The 15,834-nt window shown below is 48.3% G+C and overlaps 1 protein-coding gene across 1 annotated transcript; it reads left to right on the top strand.

The window, feature by feature from the left end:
• Window positions 1-1,148: 1,148 nt before the first annotated feature.
• Window positions 1,149-6,832, top strand: ITPRIPL2 (ITPRIP like 2). The gene is made up of 2 exons (XM_063414779.1): window positions 1,149-1,471; window positions 1,563-6,832. The coding sequence occupies exons 1-2, from the start codon at window positions 1,149-1,151 to the stop codon at window positions 3,211-3,213; spliced, it is 1,974 nt and encodes a 657-aa protein (XP_063270849.1). The 3' UTR covers window positions 3,214-6,832.
• The last annotated feature ends 9,002 nt before the right edge of the window (window positions 6,833-15,834 follow it).

Genomic DNA, 15,834 nt, shown 5'->3' with positions numbered 1-15,834 from the left:
TAGGGGTGCAGGACAAAGTGAAGTGATGGGTCACAGGCAGTAAGCAGAACAATGAATGTTTTTGTCCCCTCATTCAGTCTTGTGAAGAAATATAGGAAAACATCAAACAATGAGTGGGAAAGAAAGATCCTTTTCACTTCCTGGGTTTTCTTTGCAAGATATGGGGTGATATTTCTGAGTAGCAAGGCTATGTCAGAAAACGTGCTTTTGGTTGTAGGGCATGGAACGTTTTGCTGGCTGGGATGTTATAAAATTGCCTGCAGTTTCTTGCCTCTACAGGTACTTTATTTTTAATTTTAAAAATCCCCAATCTCCTGATTGTAACTCCAATAGTCAGAGTTGGAGTGATTAGGACTTCTCTTTGTGTCTCTCAAGTGTGCTCTTGACTCTCACCCTAGTTTGGTTGCCCATTAATTAATTCAGGCTGCTTGACCTTGGTTACCTAGTTTGACTTTGTGTGCAGCATCTTGGCTATGCAACATATGCTACTTCCTGTCAGGTATGATTTTTATGTCCCTTGAGTCATATTTTGTTTCATATAAACACAAATTACATAACCAAACGTTTGTACGGCATATCTCTTGATTCTCTGACCCATTCCTGGTTTCAGCATTTGCAGCTTGCTGGGTTCAGTCTCTTGTGCTCATTGTTTTTCACCTTCATGGAGCCACTATGCCACTGTGCAGATGTAGCAGCAGGAACTTTATCATCCAAAATGAAACTGAGCAGAATGCTTACATAGATGGTCCTTAAACTTCAGCAAACAGCTTCAAAATTCTGTAAATATTTATTAAGCAAACAGAAGCTGAGGATGATGACCCTGTCCCCATCAATATTTGAGCCAGTTTAACATACTCCCAGCAAACTACGTGTTTAAAAATGATCTCAAGTATCTGTGTAGATTTAACCCCAGGGTTATTTCTTCTGTCTTAATTTGTTAATAATGGGCACAAGGTAAAAAAACCTAAGGCTTTTAAATGATTCTATGACTGCAGGCAGCTGCTAGTACGGCAGCAGCCCGTACACACCGCGGTGCAATAGCACTGATGGCTTTGGTGCTCCCTTGGCACCGAGACCCTCAGGCAGAGCTGGGAACGGCAGGGACTCCCCTGCAGTGGCACAGGCCTGTAACACTCATTTGAGGGAAAATGTGCAACGTGGAGCTTCTGACACGGCCCCGCAGCCCGGCAGGAGCGCTCCCCCTGCCCCCGCCGTCCCCGCATGTGGGGGTACAGAAAATCGCAGCTTTACACCCGAACACGCTGCACGGAACTCGGCTCCCGCTTCTCTTTCAGGGCGGCACGGACGGGGCTGCGGGGGCTCTGCCCGGGCCGGGGGCAAGCGTGACTCTGCCTCCCTGGGCGGGAAAGCGGGAAATCAGAAAAGCGGGAAAGCGGGAGATCGGGACAGCGGGAAATCGCGAAACCGCGACCGCGCGGGCGGCGCCGCTCCCCGCCCCGGGCCGGCCCCCGTCGGACAACGCCCCCGGCCCTCGGGCCGCCGCCCGCGGCATTTCCTCTGAGCTCAGCCGGCGGCTGACGCGGGGCTGCGTCCGTCGGAAGAGGAAGCCGGCAGCGGAGCGGAGCGCGGCCGGGGCAGGCAGGGGCGCGGCGGGCGAGGGGCAGCGGCGGGCCCGCGCTGGGGGCGGCCGGGGCGGCGGAGGAGGGGGCCGGCGGGGGCGGGCGGGGCTCCCCCCGCGGCCCGAGCCCCCGCCGCGCCCTGCCCGGCTCCCCCCTCCGCGTGCGGGGCCTCTGGCCGCTGCTCACCGCGCTCTGCACCGCGCTGCTCTGCCTCTACCAGGCTCTGCGCGGCAGCGCGGCCGGCGAGGGCGCGGGGGGCCCGGCGGACGCGGAGGCGGAGGCGGCGGGCTCCGGGGTGCCGCTGCTGAAGGGCTCGGCGCTGCTGCTGCTGGGCTGCCTGCTGGCGCGCTGCTGCGGCGCGGCGGGCCCGCGGCGCGGCGGGGCGCGGGGGGCGGCGGGGCCGCGGCGCGCAGCCCTGGAGCGGTTCCACGCGCGGCTGCTGCGGGTGTCGCCGCACGTGCTGGGCCACAGCAAGGCGCACGTGGGGCGGGTGGTGGCCGAGCTGGTGCGCGCCGCCAAGGCGCAGGGGCTGCAGCCCGGCCCGCTGGCGCTCAGCCTGCGCGGGGACTTCGTGCGCATCGGCAGCGCCTACGAGCAGCACAAGGTGCGCAGCCCCGACTGCTTCGACATCCTGGTGCCCCTGCGGCTGCCGCCGCACCTGGAGCCCGAACCGCGGCGCGCTGACGGGCTGCGGCCGTGCGGCGCCTTCGTCTGCGGCCTGCGGGCGAGGGACGGCCGGACGCGGCGCTGCCGGCCCTTCGCCGAGGGCTTCTGCGTGGAGCTGCAGGGCCGCAGCCACCTCTCCTCGGGGCTGGTGCTGCGCTGGTTCCAGGGCCATCTGCAGCGCTGCCTGGGCGCCGTGCGGTATCGGCTGCAGGAGCGGTGCCGCGTCAGCCTCTCGGCGTGCCCCGGGCAGCCGCCCACGCTGCACATCGTGCCCTGCTCCGACTACGTGTGCTGCCACATCTCCATGGCCGTGCGCCTCATCCCGGCCATCCCTCTCGGCGACGCGCTCTACCTCACGGCCGTGCCGCCCGAGGGCCCGCACGGCTCGCCGGCCGCCGAGGCGCTGTGGGGCCTGAACGCGTCGCGGCAGGAGCAGCGCCTGCTGGGCTGGCTGAAGGAGCAGGCCCCGGCCGCCTCCTGCCACCTCAAGTGCCTGCAGATCCTCAAGGGCCTGCGGGACCTCCGCAGGCACGGCCTGGAGGAGCCCTTCTGCTCCCAGTGGGGCCGAGTGCTCTCCTCCTACGTGCTGAAGACGGCCCTCTTCTCCCTGCTGCTGCAGGGGCCCTTGGAGGCGTGGGACGAGCGGTTCCTGGTGGAGCGGCTGGAGGACCTGGTGCTGTACCTCAGGGACTGCCTGCGCAAGCAGGTGCTGATGGATTTCTTCCTGGGCAACGCCAGCATCCCCGAGGCCGTGGCGCTGCCCCGCTTCCTCAAGGAGGCGGCCCCGGTGAACTTGCTGTCTGCCTTCGAGGGGCCCACGCTGGACCTGGTGGCGTTCCAGCTGATCAGTACGTGGGTGCAGGCGCCGCACATCATCAGGATGTACAGCAGCCCCCGGTACTGGCGGCCCGTGCCCGCGCCGTGCCGGCACATCGGCGAGGCTGGGCAGGAGCCGCCGGCACAGTGAGCACGCAGAGCTCTGCCGGGGCACGGCACATCTCCAGCTCACGGTGCTGCAAGAGCCTCCATCTGCCTGAGGATGGTGGGACTGATGGAATGTGCTTCCGTGGTTTTGTTCCTGACTTGAGAAGACCAAGCCAAGACTTACTGAAATGATGATTCTCGTTCTTATTGCTTGTACGTGGGAAAATTTTGATGTTTCTGGGGAAACGCCGTAGTCGTCAAGTGTTGCCTTCAGCCGACAGTTTGCAAACTAAAAGGCTTGAACTGACGTTTTTAGAAATCAATGTTAACTTGTCTTAGTGGCAAAATAGAGCTTTTTCTGAGAGTTTTTTTTTATGATGCAAAATCCATGTGGGATGTAAAGATCTTCTAAGTGCAAACAGTCCCCCCCCAATCCGTCAATGTACCAAGAGACTCTTAAAATGTGATAAGCACTAGAGCATGGGTGTGGATCACAGTTTGAAGTGCTCAATGCCATGCTTTAAATTTCCTGGGTAATCGAGCACATTATGCTAAATAGAAATGTAAAACATGTTAATGTAAACTTGGGAAGAAGTGAAACTGCTCTGATAACAGGATGTAGAATCTAGTTTCAATTTGTGTTCAAGTGAAGGTTATACTGAAGGACTGAAATGCAGAGAGAAGGAAACAAATAGCACTTTATTTTCACAAGGGCCTTATTTTTAGGATAATTGGCTGCACTAAATATTGCTATTTAGGAGGCATTAGTATTTTGTTAAAGGAGTGGTGTTTGAATTATCCCAAGGAAAACCTGTTAAAGAAATACTCTGAGGTTCAATTGTTTGTGGGTTCTAGTTGAGATTTATTATTTGTTTCTGTATTCAAGTATTATTTTCTTAAGACTATGCTTTACCTCAAGGACCAACAACAAGATAAGAAATTCTGTATTATATTTTGGAACAAAGCTTAAACCAGTCCAAATCTCAGTGCCATAAACTGACTGTGGCACCCTCCTGCTCCCTGGTAGGAGTTTGGTGGGATTTTCAGATGACTGCCTGACCAGTTGTCTGATTGTGTCAGTGTTTAAACCAAATAACCTTGATGGGACTTTCTAGTGGTCTACTACAGCAAATTGTTATTTTATTATGGGAAAAGGAAGTGAAATATTTCAGGGTACTTCAGAATTGTTTAGCACTGATTCGTGGTACAGTGTCAGTCTTGGGCTACAGATTCTGGTGTCCTCTGAGTATAAATATTAGGCAGATAGTTGCCACTTTTTGTCTGGTTATGTCCCAGTTGCTGGAATAACCTGGTGAGTTGTGATGCAGCCAGGTTTGCAAGTGTCCTTAGCTACTACTGCAGGTGTGCCAGGGTGCCAGAGAATTCAGAATTTCAGATCCTTGCTTTTTTTGGTCACCTGCTCAGGTTTTTCATGTGTTAAGTCCCAGAAAGTGTTGCTAAATTGCAGGTGCTCAGGAAGCTGAGCATGTGCCTTATTACCTGCAATGCTGTGTCCCAAGTGAGCACTCTGGAATTGTGAAGGACCAAGTGTAACTTTGGGAAGCTTTAGGATAGCCTGAAGTTACTAACCTGCTCTTCCTCTCCCTGATGTGTTGGTGTGCCTTACAGTTCTGTGCATCAGAACATGAAAGAAACATTTTCAAAATCTATGAAGCTTTATACAAATCTATTTTTCTAAATGGAAACACTCCCTAGGCAGATGTTTGCTTACTTCTGTCTATTTCTTTAACTGCTCTTGCAGTCATACTTTCAGGTAATTATGGCATAGGTCACACCCACAAGCTGGGTTATTTTTGTATTCGAAGCACTATGCTTCTTTCTACAAATACAAATAATGTATTTATAGGTAGTATTGATCAAATGTTCTTTGCACATGGTATTTAAGTCTAAATCAGCTACATTGGTGTTTCTGGGTTGTTGGGTTTTTTTGTAGCAGACCATGATATGTTCTATTTTTGCAGATTTGTGTTTCTTGGTATTTAAAATAAGATGCAGTTCTGCAATCAAAGCCATTGAATCTCTTGCCCAAAGAACTCGATGGCCAGCCCAGGCTGTTGTGGCTGCCTGAACTCCTGACATGAAAACCCTTGAGCTGTTAATTCTGGCATCATGGTCACTTCGGTCAGCTGTGTGTCTGTTTATATCACTGCATCCCTGTCTCTGAAAAGGGATCTTTTCTCTGGAAAGGGGTGTACATTTGCTTAGTATTGCCACAATACGTGGAAACCTGTAATGGACTTGGTAAGGATTTCCTCACTAAAATGTAGTAGGGTCAGGAGAAGAGAGTTGCATTGGAAAATACATGACAAGGAGAGATGGTGGAGAATGTAAATAGTTTAGAAAATGAAAGTTGGGCTGAGGGGTGAGTGACAATGATGGTAAACTCTCAGTGAGGATGCATTGCAAACAAGCCAGAGGACATGGGGTAAAATTGGAGGACAACTATTGAAAGCAAGTGGATTTGGAGTGCAGGGTAAAGAGATTTAAGTGGGTTTTGTTTTGACAATATTTCTAAAGCAGTTGAGTCCATGAGGGTAACAAGTGAGGCCGACCCTCAGTTCATTAGCTATGCAGGTGGATCTTCAGTGTGAGTTTTTTGCTCAGCAGGGCATGTTTTGGGTTGATGATGGAGAAAATGCATGTGTGCTTTCACCTTCAGCTTGGGGAGCCTTCTTGAAGGGGGGTGTCCTGCCATGAAGCAGTGTGTGTGCACTTGGTGGCTCAGGTGTACCCCTGAGATATTAAATGTATTCTCCTTATCTGCCCTAAAGCACGCATTCATGAATAGAGTTGAGGAAAGGAGCTGATAGAAGTTGGGTTTCTGTTACAGCATTCATCTTATTCCACAGAGACATGACAGCACTGGTGCCTGCTGTGTGCTGGAGCTGTTACAGGGCCTTATCTGCAGGGACTTGTACAGAGAACTTGACCCATATGAGTAATCCTGTGGCCCTTTTGCCTTCTTCCTCCTCTCCCAGCCCATGGATACACAACAAGGTTATGAGTACCTGTTTGCTAAGGCTGTAGCTGTTATAATGTAGAATGGATTCAGTAGGGTTGCCTGTGGGTGTGTAAACAGAAACACAAACACAGAAAAAAAGACCATGTTATTCAGCACTAATATGGGCTCTTGGTTCTCTTCCCTGCAACCTAACATTGCAAATGAAGTTGTTTTTATTGAACGTTGATTGGGAAGAGGTGTCACATCTACAAGAGAATAAGTTAATTTACAGTACCAAAATTCATATATATGTAATTTCATTTTGTATTGGAAAATGCTGTCTGTTTCTCAAAGGCATTGCATTTTATCTGACCAAATATCTTGCAAACATTCCTCTTTTGATTTTGAATCTCTGCAGAGTAATGTCAATTTTAACTATCTGTTTGTAATGGACATTCCTGGTACAACTAATTTTTGCTGGTTAATCATAAGACCAAAGATTTAACTGAAGTGTTCAGCTGCTATTGTTTTGGTTTTTTAAAAGTGTTCATAGGCTCAAAGTGTCAGCCCATTTTAATGAAACATTTATAAATTCATTTCCTATTTAATTCCAAAATACATTTGCACTTTGTTTCCATGAAAAAAGTTGGTGGTTTTGTTTGAATATTTCACTGTAATAATAAACAATTGTGTTAAAGCATCTGTGCCTCAAGATTTAAATTCCTTGTTGCCTTTTTTTTCACTAAAAGCTACCTGCAGCCACAGAACTGCAATTGGCAGGTTTATGTGCTCTTTAGAAGGCTACTAAAGTGGCAAAATGATGGAGAAGCAGGAAGTCCACGCCTTGGGAGATGTGCAGAGGGATGGGGAAGAGTGCCAGGAGAGAGAAGCACGGCTGGCACTGTCTGTGGTGGTGCTGGCTTCTGAAATGGAGCACGTTGGGGTTTGTGGTTGGCTTCCTCAGAGTTCTTGTTTGCTTGGCTCCAGTGCTGGGTTGCTGCAAATCCGCTCTCTTTGGTGCTTGATGAAAAGCAAGGACTTCATTTCACAGTGTCAGTGTGAGCCTTCAGCAGGGCATGTCCAGACACGTCTGTGTTCCAAACCATGTAGGTCATGCTTTCATTAAATATGGGAAAAGTCCTGCTGGAGCCAGCAGGAATTTTGTGGATGGGCCAGCAAATTACCTGTCCTTTATTAGTCTTTGGTAAGATGCAAGAATTATCCACATGGCTTGTGCTGGTATTCCGTATTAATGAAATAACAGCAAGACCCTGAGCTTTTAAATCATTGAATCAAAGCCAGGCTGGAAGTGGCTTTCTCCAGGTCTTTGCCTGCCTTTGCCTTGCAGGAGCTGCTTCTGTGAGAGGGGCAGCAGTTGCTGGCACAGTGTGGCTAATGGGCTTCTTGCTGGCAAAGTCTGGAAAAATGTCAACATTTAGTGTCAACACTCAGCCACCCAAGTCAGCATGGTGAAAACGTATTTAGAACTTTACTTCTAATTGCGTTATGTCTTATTAATGCCTTCCTTAAAAGTAATAGCCATCCTCTGGTCTCCATTCAATCCTTGCTCTGAAATATTTCTCTGTTTGAAGCCCGAGTTCCTATTCAACAGGAAAGAAACACAGTACTTTCCTTTTGTGATAAATTTGTTAACAAAAAATTACCTGGCCTAAGGACTTGCATGCTTGGTGTTTAAAGAAAAGCCTGTTTGCATCCAACTCATTGGATAAATTGTTTAAAATCTTTCCATCCTTTTGCAAATACCTCCTTGTAACACAGTCAAGGTCAGCAGTGAATTGCTGATTAAACAGTGCTAATGCAAGTTAGAGCTGTCTGGAAGGGAAGGGAGTCTTATTTGTGCATCCCATTTTCTTAAGGCTCCAGAAGGTTTCAGACACGGGAAATTTCCTGTTCCGGGCTGGTTTATTTCTTGTGTCACCTTTTAAATGTCTGCCTGGTGAGGCTTCCCTGAGGAAAGTGATGTGATTTCAGTAGCTGGCAGAAGAGCAGCCAGTCCCACTTTTCTTGGGCTGACAGCACTGGAAGCTGGTGGTTGAGGAAGGAATAAGGACTGGCACCCCTTCAAACACAAGGATTCTCCTTCAGTGCCTGCTGATGCTTTGGAGCACAGTGCTCACTGGAGAGGCTGAAGTAGCCCCCAGCTCTAAAATAAGCAGGATATGGAGGGCTGACCATGGGTGGATCTGTCTGGATTTCTCAAACATACGAGGTGGCTAATTAAGAGACTACCCCTGCTCTTGGGCATGTGCCTTCAGTGTCCTATTTTAAATAAATAACCAAGAATTGACGTATTTGCAACTGCTTTATAAGAGATCAGCAGCAGAGCTATTTAGGTAATGTGTGTTCTGTGTCTGTAAACAGCCTGTGGATTCAAGTAACGATTTATTATGCAAAACGCTTAAAGGTTGTTACCAACGTGTGTGCTTCAAATGTCATCGTGTAGCACTCTCTGTGTTAAGCCTTGTTTTATTTTTAAAGGATGACAATGGTGATTCAGAGACTCAGAAGAAATCAGTGTACTCCCATGACAAGCTGCTTTTCTTGATACCCTTGGGAGTTCCCCCCCCCCCCCCAAAAAAAAAAAACAAACCAAAACCAAACCAAACAAACGACAAAACAAACAAACAAAAACAACAACAATCCACCAAACCCCTGAAATATGGGACCAGAGCTGCATTGAGAATACTCATCTCTCTGGGCTGGATGTGACAAGGGTTTGTTAGTGATTTCATCATACTTGTGATTATCTATTGGCTTTTATGCCTGCTGCAGAGTCCCCATGATAATCTGTGTGGGGGGAGGTAAAAAGGGGATGTAAGGAAACAAGCAGACAGGCTTGATGGAGATGGTGCTGTAAAGATTGACAGCTATCAAATTAAAGAAGAAAAGTTACCAAAAATTTATGATGGGTTCCTTGGGGAGAAAGTGTAAGAGTTGCTTGGAGAAGTCTCACTGTAGTGACTGAAAAAAAATAGCTGTAGAAACAGGAAGAACAGCGAAGTGCAACCCACAGCCCACTTCTCCTCAGCAACTTCAGTCCACTCCTTTCAATTTCAAGTAGGGGAGAAGAGAAACTTGGAGCTGAATTCACTGGCAAATCCATCTGTGTACTGCTTCAGGGAAGGGCAACAGAGAGGGCAACTCTTGCCTCTTTCTTTCAGAGTTTAATCCTGTGCAAAATTAAAATGCTGAAATACAAAACTCCCATGGAGGGAAGGAGTGTTTGGGCAGGTTTGCCAATCTCCTGTGCTCCACCAGATGACAATCAGGGATCACTGCTTTTGAAGGCAACATTCAGTTAGGTATTCACATGCTGGGAAACTGCTCTTGAGTTTCCCAGTTCCTCCTGACATGGCACAGGGAGCTGCTCCACTGCCTGTGCGAGTGAAATGCTGGAGCAGCCGCTACAGAGGAAATGAGTCATTCCTCTATTTCTGTTGCAAAAGACTTCTCTGTGCTGTGCAATGCATTTAGGAATATATTCCTACTGCTTCTTGGAAGTTCTCCTAGGACCACGTTTAGGCATAAAAACATCAGCAAATGAACAGGCACATTACAGACTTTTTCTTCATTTAAATCGGCTGTGCAGGCTTGGCTTCTACAGGAGGGATTTTCAGGAACCCTGAGTTTTGTGCAGTTCTCACCTCTTGGGTCTGTTTGCTGCCCAAGAAGTGATTGTATGGGGGTATGAGGGTGTCTTCTGAGCATCTCTTTTTGTCATACCCTGTTGGAAGCTTGTTGAAGTGTGTTTCAAAAAAGAGAAACTTGCTAGTCACAGAGATTGTGAATCATGGGCACTTCTCCAAAAAATATTTCTGCACTGAGCCTGTATGCTTTCCCCAGAAGATACTTGAGCTCAGCAGTCATTCAGACCGTACAAAATATAATGACATCTCCTGAATAGTAAAAAAAAAAAGAGGGGGAGTGGGGAGGAGAACAGCAGCAGTAGACTCTGAGAAAGCAACAGGCCCATCTCTCCCCTTTTATTTCAGTGTGGTGTTTTCCAGGGTGCTGTGAACAGACACTGAATTTCCTGGCACAGTGTGGATGGGGCAGTACCTGAGAAGCATCAGGCCCCTCTGTCTCCTCACTGCTGCACTGACAGATGCATGATTAAAGGAAGTGAACTGGCACTCAGTTGTAGCATCTGCTGTGGGAATCCTGGAGATCTTGGTAAGAATTTGGCAAATTGTCCATTTTCAGGTCTCTCAGGAGTCTGACTTGTTCAGGAATGAAGGAAGTCTCTGAAGCTCTGTGTGTGCCTAAAGGATGAGTTTTGTCTGACAGTCTGTTTATCTCTTGGCTCTTTGAGTGCTGTCTGCCTTGAAATGCAGATTTCACGATGTGCTGCACCTGGCTGGGGGCACCAGCTCCAGCAGAGCAGCAGCAATGCAACTTTACTGTGACATTAACCTCTTACATTTCACAGGCACTTCTTGAAATGTTCCCACTTTGATTTTCATGACTTTCCGACGTGGTGAGTGTGTGAGGGAGGGACAGAGGGAGACTGGTAGCAGAACACACTGACTTCTGTGTTTTGCTCCTTGAAATGCTACTAGTGCTCCAGGAAACCATATAAATCTTGTGTGCACAGTTTATGTGCACAGCAGCATTTTAAATTTGCCTCTTGAAATAATTTTCATTACCCAAAGGGTGCATAGGGGCCCATAATGAGCTTTTAACTCTCAATTCCTTAAGGAAGAATTGTTATGGCCTTCCAAAACGATCCCTGTGTTAAGTGGCAATTAAGAGCTAATTATAATGAGATGCTGTTGGATGAGATTAGTATCTGACTTAGAATGACAACAGAGACATCCACATGGATAAGCTGGAGGGGAGATGGTGGGAGAAAGGGCTAAGTAGGGGAGGCAGCAGGAACACTGCAAGGAGGGACAGGGACCTTGGGCAACATGGTCACCACCGGAATGGTCATCAGAAGAGTCAGCCCTCAGTGGAAAACATGACAGCGTTTCTGAGGGAAAACCATGGGATTTGCATGAACCTCTTCAGCCAAAGATGTCAGGGCTTGTGGAAGATGTGGTGTGAGCCCTGCTTCCTGCCCTCTGAAATGTCAGCTGGTCGAAGTACTGCTCACCTGTCTCTAGGAGCTGGAGGGACCATTAAAAAGGGTCATTTCAGTGGTGAGATTTATCTCTTTGGCTGACAAAGACCTTCAGAATGAGGCTTTCATTTCAAAGGGCTCCAGCAGTGCAGCAGTTTGAGTACCTGTGTGCCTGACTGCCACTAGAGCAGCTGTATGTGAAGTGCACAGGTATTTTATTTGTATAAAACCGCTCATTCTCAGAGGTCAGCAAACACAGCTACCCCAGAAACTTTCAAGTTGCAGAGCAGAAGGTTAATTTTGAGTGAATAAGTTGCTTCTCAGATTGAACACAGGACCCTGCACTCACCAGAGTTTGCTGTCCTGACTGCTCGGGCACATCTTTGTCCCTCGAGAGCACCTAGGGTTTGTTTTCAGCAGATCTCCCTGCTCCAGGCTCACAGAGGGAGCAGGCCCTTCCAGTGGAGGGAGCAGATGGATGTCTCCTTTCTCCGTCCTGCACAGTATTTTCATAACCTTTTCATGGCATCCCTGTGGAATGAGGACAAGATGCAGTCATGTGCTGGCCACAGCCGCTCCCGTTCTGCCAGTGGGGGAGGAAGCCGGGATGAGATCAGATTTACTTTTGTCCCTTTTCTGCTTGGAAACTTATTTGTGTTGCTAACGAGGTCCCCAGTCCAAGGCTGTAGAAGGGATGCTGCAGGGAGGAGAAGTAAGCTTCCTCCCTTGGGAGAGGGCTAAAGCAGCCCTTGACTCACAGAAACTGCTTTGCTGGGGTCACTGGAAACAGTTTGTCACCATCATGGCAGGTGACACAGGCTGAGCTACTGGCACAGTGATGAGACACAGGGTGGGGCTGGCCCCACACCAGGACATGGCTCAGGAGCAGGGACATCTTCCCTGACAGCATTGCTCCATCAGCTGCAAGTTCTGGGCACATTCTGGGAGAGGAACATGACATGCTGCTACCTGTGAAACATAAGGAGCAGTCCCAAGATCAAAAGTGTTCCCATCTGATCTGTGAGAACAGGGTTTTCAGTCAGACACCCAGGGGAACTCCCAGCAGCAAGGAAGAATGTTATCACCGGGATTTTAGCAGATATTTGCCTAGGAGCCTGGTTCAGTCTGTGATGAAAACAGGTTTGCCTTCCAAGCTCAGCTCTGAATGGCAGAGAGCAAGGTGTGTGCTGCTGTGTGTGTAGTGATTTTGGTTTCTATTAATGTCCAAAGAAGAGATTCCTTGTGAGAAGGAAATTTTGATTTGGAAAGGACTTGGTTCCTTTATATTGATTGTATTTATCTGGATTTACAGCCTTCCTCCACAGCAGAGCTGTGTCCCACTGAAAATGTGCAGGGTAAATGCACAGAATGGAGAGGAGGGAAAGAATTCAACCACAGAAACAGACAGGTGAAACCGAGGTCCTTTCAAGGCAGAAATATTCAGGAATTCCATTTATTTCTCAGCTACAGCACTGCAGTGCTTTAGAATGCAAATTGCCCTTTTAGCCCACCAAGTTTAGCTCTGCTGCACCATACAGTATTTTGCACATCTGCTTAATGAGATGTGCAAAATGGGAAAACCAGATGTAATGGTCTCTGCTGCTGTGAGGAGACGACTGGAAACAGAACCTTTGGTCATAAAAACAGTCATGCCCCTCTGAACCTGTTGAATTCTGAAGCTGTCTTGGGCATATTTTTGCAAATCTTGCTTTGGTATTTGCAGCTGAATGATCCTGAACATTCTTGTAGTTGTCCCTTTGCACCTCAGAAGTAGATTTTGCTGCTGTTGATATTGTTTTTTTCCAAAGGCTTTAAGCAATTTCTGTTTTGTTAATTTGTTTCATAATTTAAAAGCTTTTCTCTTATGAGCTATATTGAAATGGTTTTGGATAACTTTTCCTGTATTTCACAGCTGCATGGCCCAGGGCTCAGTTATAAAGCCTTGCTGATTCAGTTGAAGAAAGTGTGCTTGACCACATCTGTTTCTGTGTTAATTTACATCTTTAAGCCACTGCTGGAAAGGAGAAACATGTAAATTCTAATTCCCTCCCTGTCCATTTGCTAGGTTTGATGTAGTTTTTGATGCTCCTATGAATATGAATTGTGACTTGCCAAATTAATGTGAATTAAATGGGAAGAGTCAGAGCACAGTTATTCAAACAACTTCCAGGGCATGAGTTCTTCTAAAATAAGTCATCCATGAGTCTGTAACACAACCAAAGCTCTCAGCATTTGTTTTACAACTCTGTCCCTGAGTCTCAGAGAGATGATGTTGGGACAGAGTTTTACCTTATTCTATAAATCCCACACTCTGGCCTTTTTAGAAGAGGTGGGCACCGAAAGTATTTTGACTACCTTCCTCTCTAAAATTGTGTCACCTGAAAGCATAGGTTCTGTCCCCATTTGCTCAGCCCCTTCACCAAGATCACTCTCAATGCCCCAGGGCTTGGGAAGCCACATCTGCAGCTCCCACCCAGCTCCTCTTGGTAGAAGTGACTCTTGTTCCACTGGGTTTGTCTTCGTGAGAAATGGGGACACTGCTTGGCTTCAGACTGGTGTTCCTTGTTTCTCAGTCATTAAATTGAAAAAAAAATGAAGTAGAAATTTACTTCTAAAAGAGAGCTCTCTTCCTTAGGAATTTGCTTCAGTGGAGACTGGGAGATATTCTCTCTGTAATGATTTATATTACAAAAATAGCTGTGTCCTATGTCTGCAAACAGTTAGAAATGTAAACCTGGAAAAGAAATCTAGCAGCTAAGTCCTCAGCTCTACAGCTTGAATAAACCAGTCATAAACAAAATGAATTACAAAAGCAACTGAAGAACTAAACTTCCCTATAAATACAATGCTCTCTCCTCGGAAGTCTGAAAATACTCCAGGCTTTTTAGCCTGACCCAAAGCCTGCTGTATCCAAGCTTTTTTGGCCTCAGTGCAGGGAATGAGTTCCAAAGCAGAAGAGTCTCGGTGGTGCTGTGCCTCCCCCAGGCTCTCTCCCACTGCTGAGGCTGTGCCTGCCCCGGGGGGACCCTGCCACTGAGTCCCAGCTCACAGAGGTCCCATCTCGATTGCAAAATGAGGTCATGGAGAGAACACGACCTCAAATTCATATTTATACACTGACCTGGCAGTGACCATGCCCCTTCAACATGTTCTGCTGACAACACTGGGCTCACACAGGTGACACTGGGCTCACACAGGTGACACTGTGTGAAGCCACCCAGGGCTCTGCTGTGCCACAGCAGTGCTGTGCTATGGAGCATGACCTCACTGGGGGGTGACAGCTCCCACGGGGACAGCTTTCCTTTGAGCAGGAGCTCGGACTGGAGTGCTTGCTGCAATAACACACGGTGCTCGCCTCCTCAGAGCCTGCATGCCCTTTGGCTGTGGTTTTTATCTCTGTTTACTATAGAAAAAGCTTTAGCAGATTATGCTGTGTCATTCAGTTCCCTGCCAGAGTGTATGTTAAAGAGAAACTAGGAAGTGTGTGAGTGCAAAAAAAAGTAGCTGTAATTTTTTTTTGTGGCATAGGCAAGGTCATTACAAATTATATGAGGCAATGAGGATGTGAGGATCTTAGATCAAATTTAACTGCTTTATCTGGAGAGCTAAGAAAAGAGAAAAATGTGCTTTTACTGATATTACCAATTAGGGAGCTGCCAGGTGGCCAGTTAATAACTGAGATGTGCTGCAAGATGCAGCATCAGCAGAGGCTGTTTGTGAAGTGAAGCAGAGGAGTTCTCCAGGGCACAGCACCAGCTGGTTCCTCCTGGCTAGAGGAGTGACTTGGGTCCGGGAGGTGGGACAAGAGGGGGAGCCTGGGGTGGGTAATGCCAATCCATGAAGGGATAAGAGCTCAGGAAAATTGCAAAGAAGAGGGAGGGAAGTGCACTGAAATCTGAAGAGCAGTTGGCCACTGGCAGTGCAGAAGCCTGGAGATGGTGTCTTGACTCCACATCCACATGCACGGGTGTCTGTGGTGTGGATGGGCTGATTTAGAGGCAGCTGAGACCAAAGGCTGGGTGAGTCATGGAAATGGGTTGTAGCACCTTCCCCTTTTGCCACTAGCTGGAATCTGTGTCTGTCACACTGATGTCAGCCCAGTTCCTGCTGGAAACTGCATCATCACTGGCACAAGATCAGTTGCTGTGACTCTCTCATGCCTCAGGGGACCAGAATCTGAGACAGAGCTGGAGCTGGAGCCCAGGCTTCTTGCTGATCCCTGAAGTACACCAGGAATGATGTAGGAGAAGGGGGTAACCTTTCACTGCTCCAAACTGAGCTGTCTGGGCACCATGGCCAGTGGGAATTTGAGGAAAAGGACTGAAGGGAACAGCACGTGAGCCTGGGAGGCAGCCAGCAGGGCTGGGCTTGCAGCTGTGCCATCAGCAGGAAGCACAGAGCTCAGCTCAGCTCGCTCCAGGCATTCCCTGACACTGCCCCTGCCCCTGAGTCATAGAGCCAGAATAAATACAGGTCCCTATGGAAAAGTTAAAGCTAATCCTTGCTGCTGAAAGTCTGGGAGGGAGGGCCTCTCCTGGGTACAGGCTGTAGGAAACAGTCCTGCTCCTGGTTGCCCAAAACTTCTTGAATAAAACCTCCTGGACTTGCCTCTTTGGGGT

The sequence above is a fragment of the Prinia subflava genome, chromosome 17 (genome assembly GCF_021018805.1).
Source record: "Prinia subflava isolate CZ2003 ecotype Zambia chromosome 17, Cam_Psub_1.2, whole genome shotgun sequence".
NCBI lineage: Eukaryota > Metazoa > Chordata > Aves > Passeriformes > Cisticolidae > Prinia > Prinia subflava.
The sequence above is the reverse complement of the archived record's forward strand: the minus strand, read 5'-3'. Positions and strand labels throughout refer to the sequence as shown.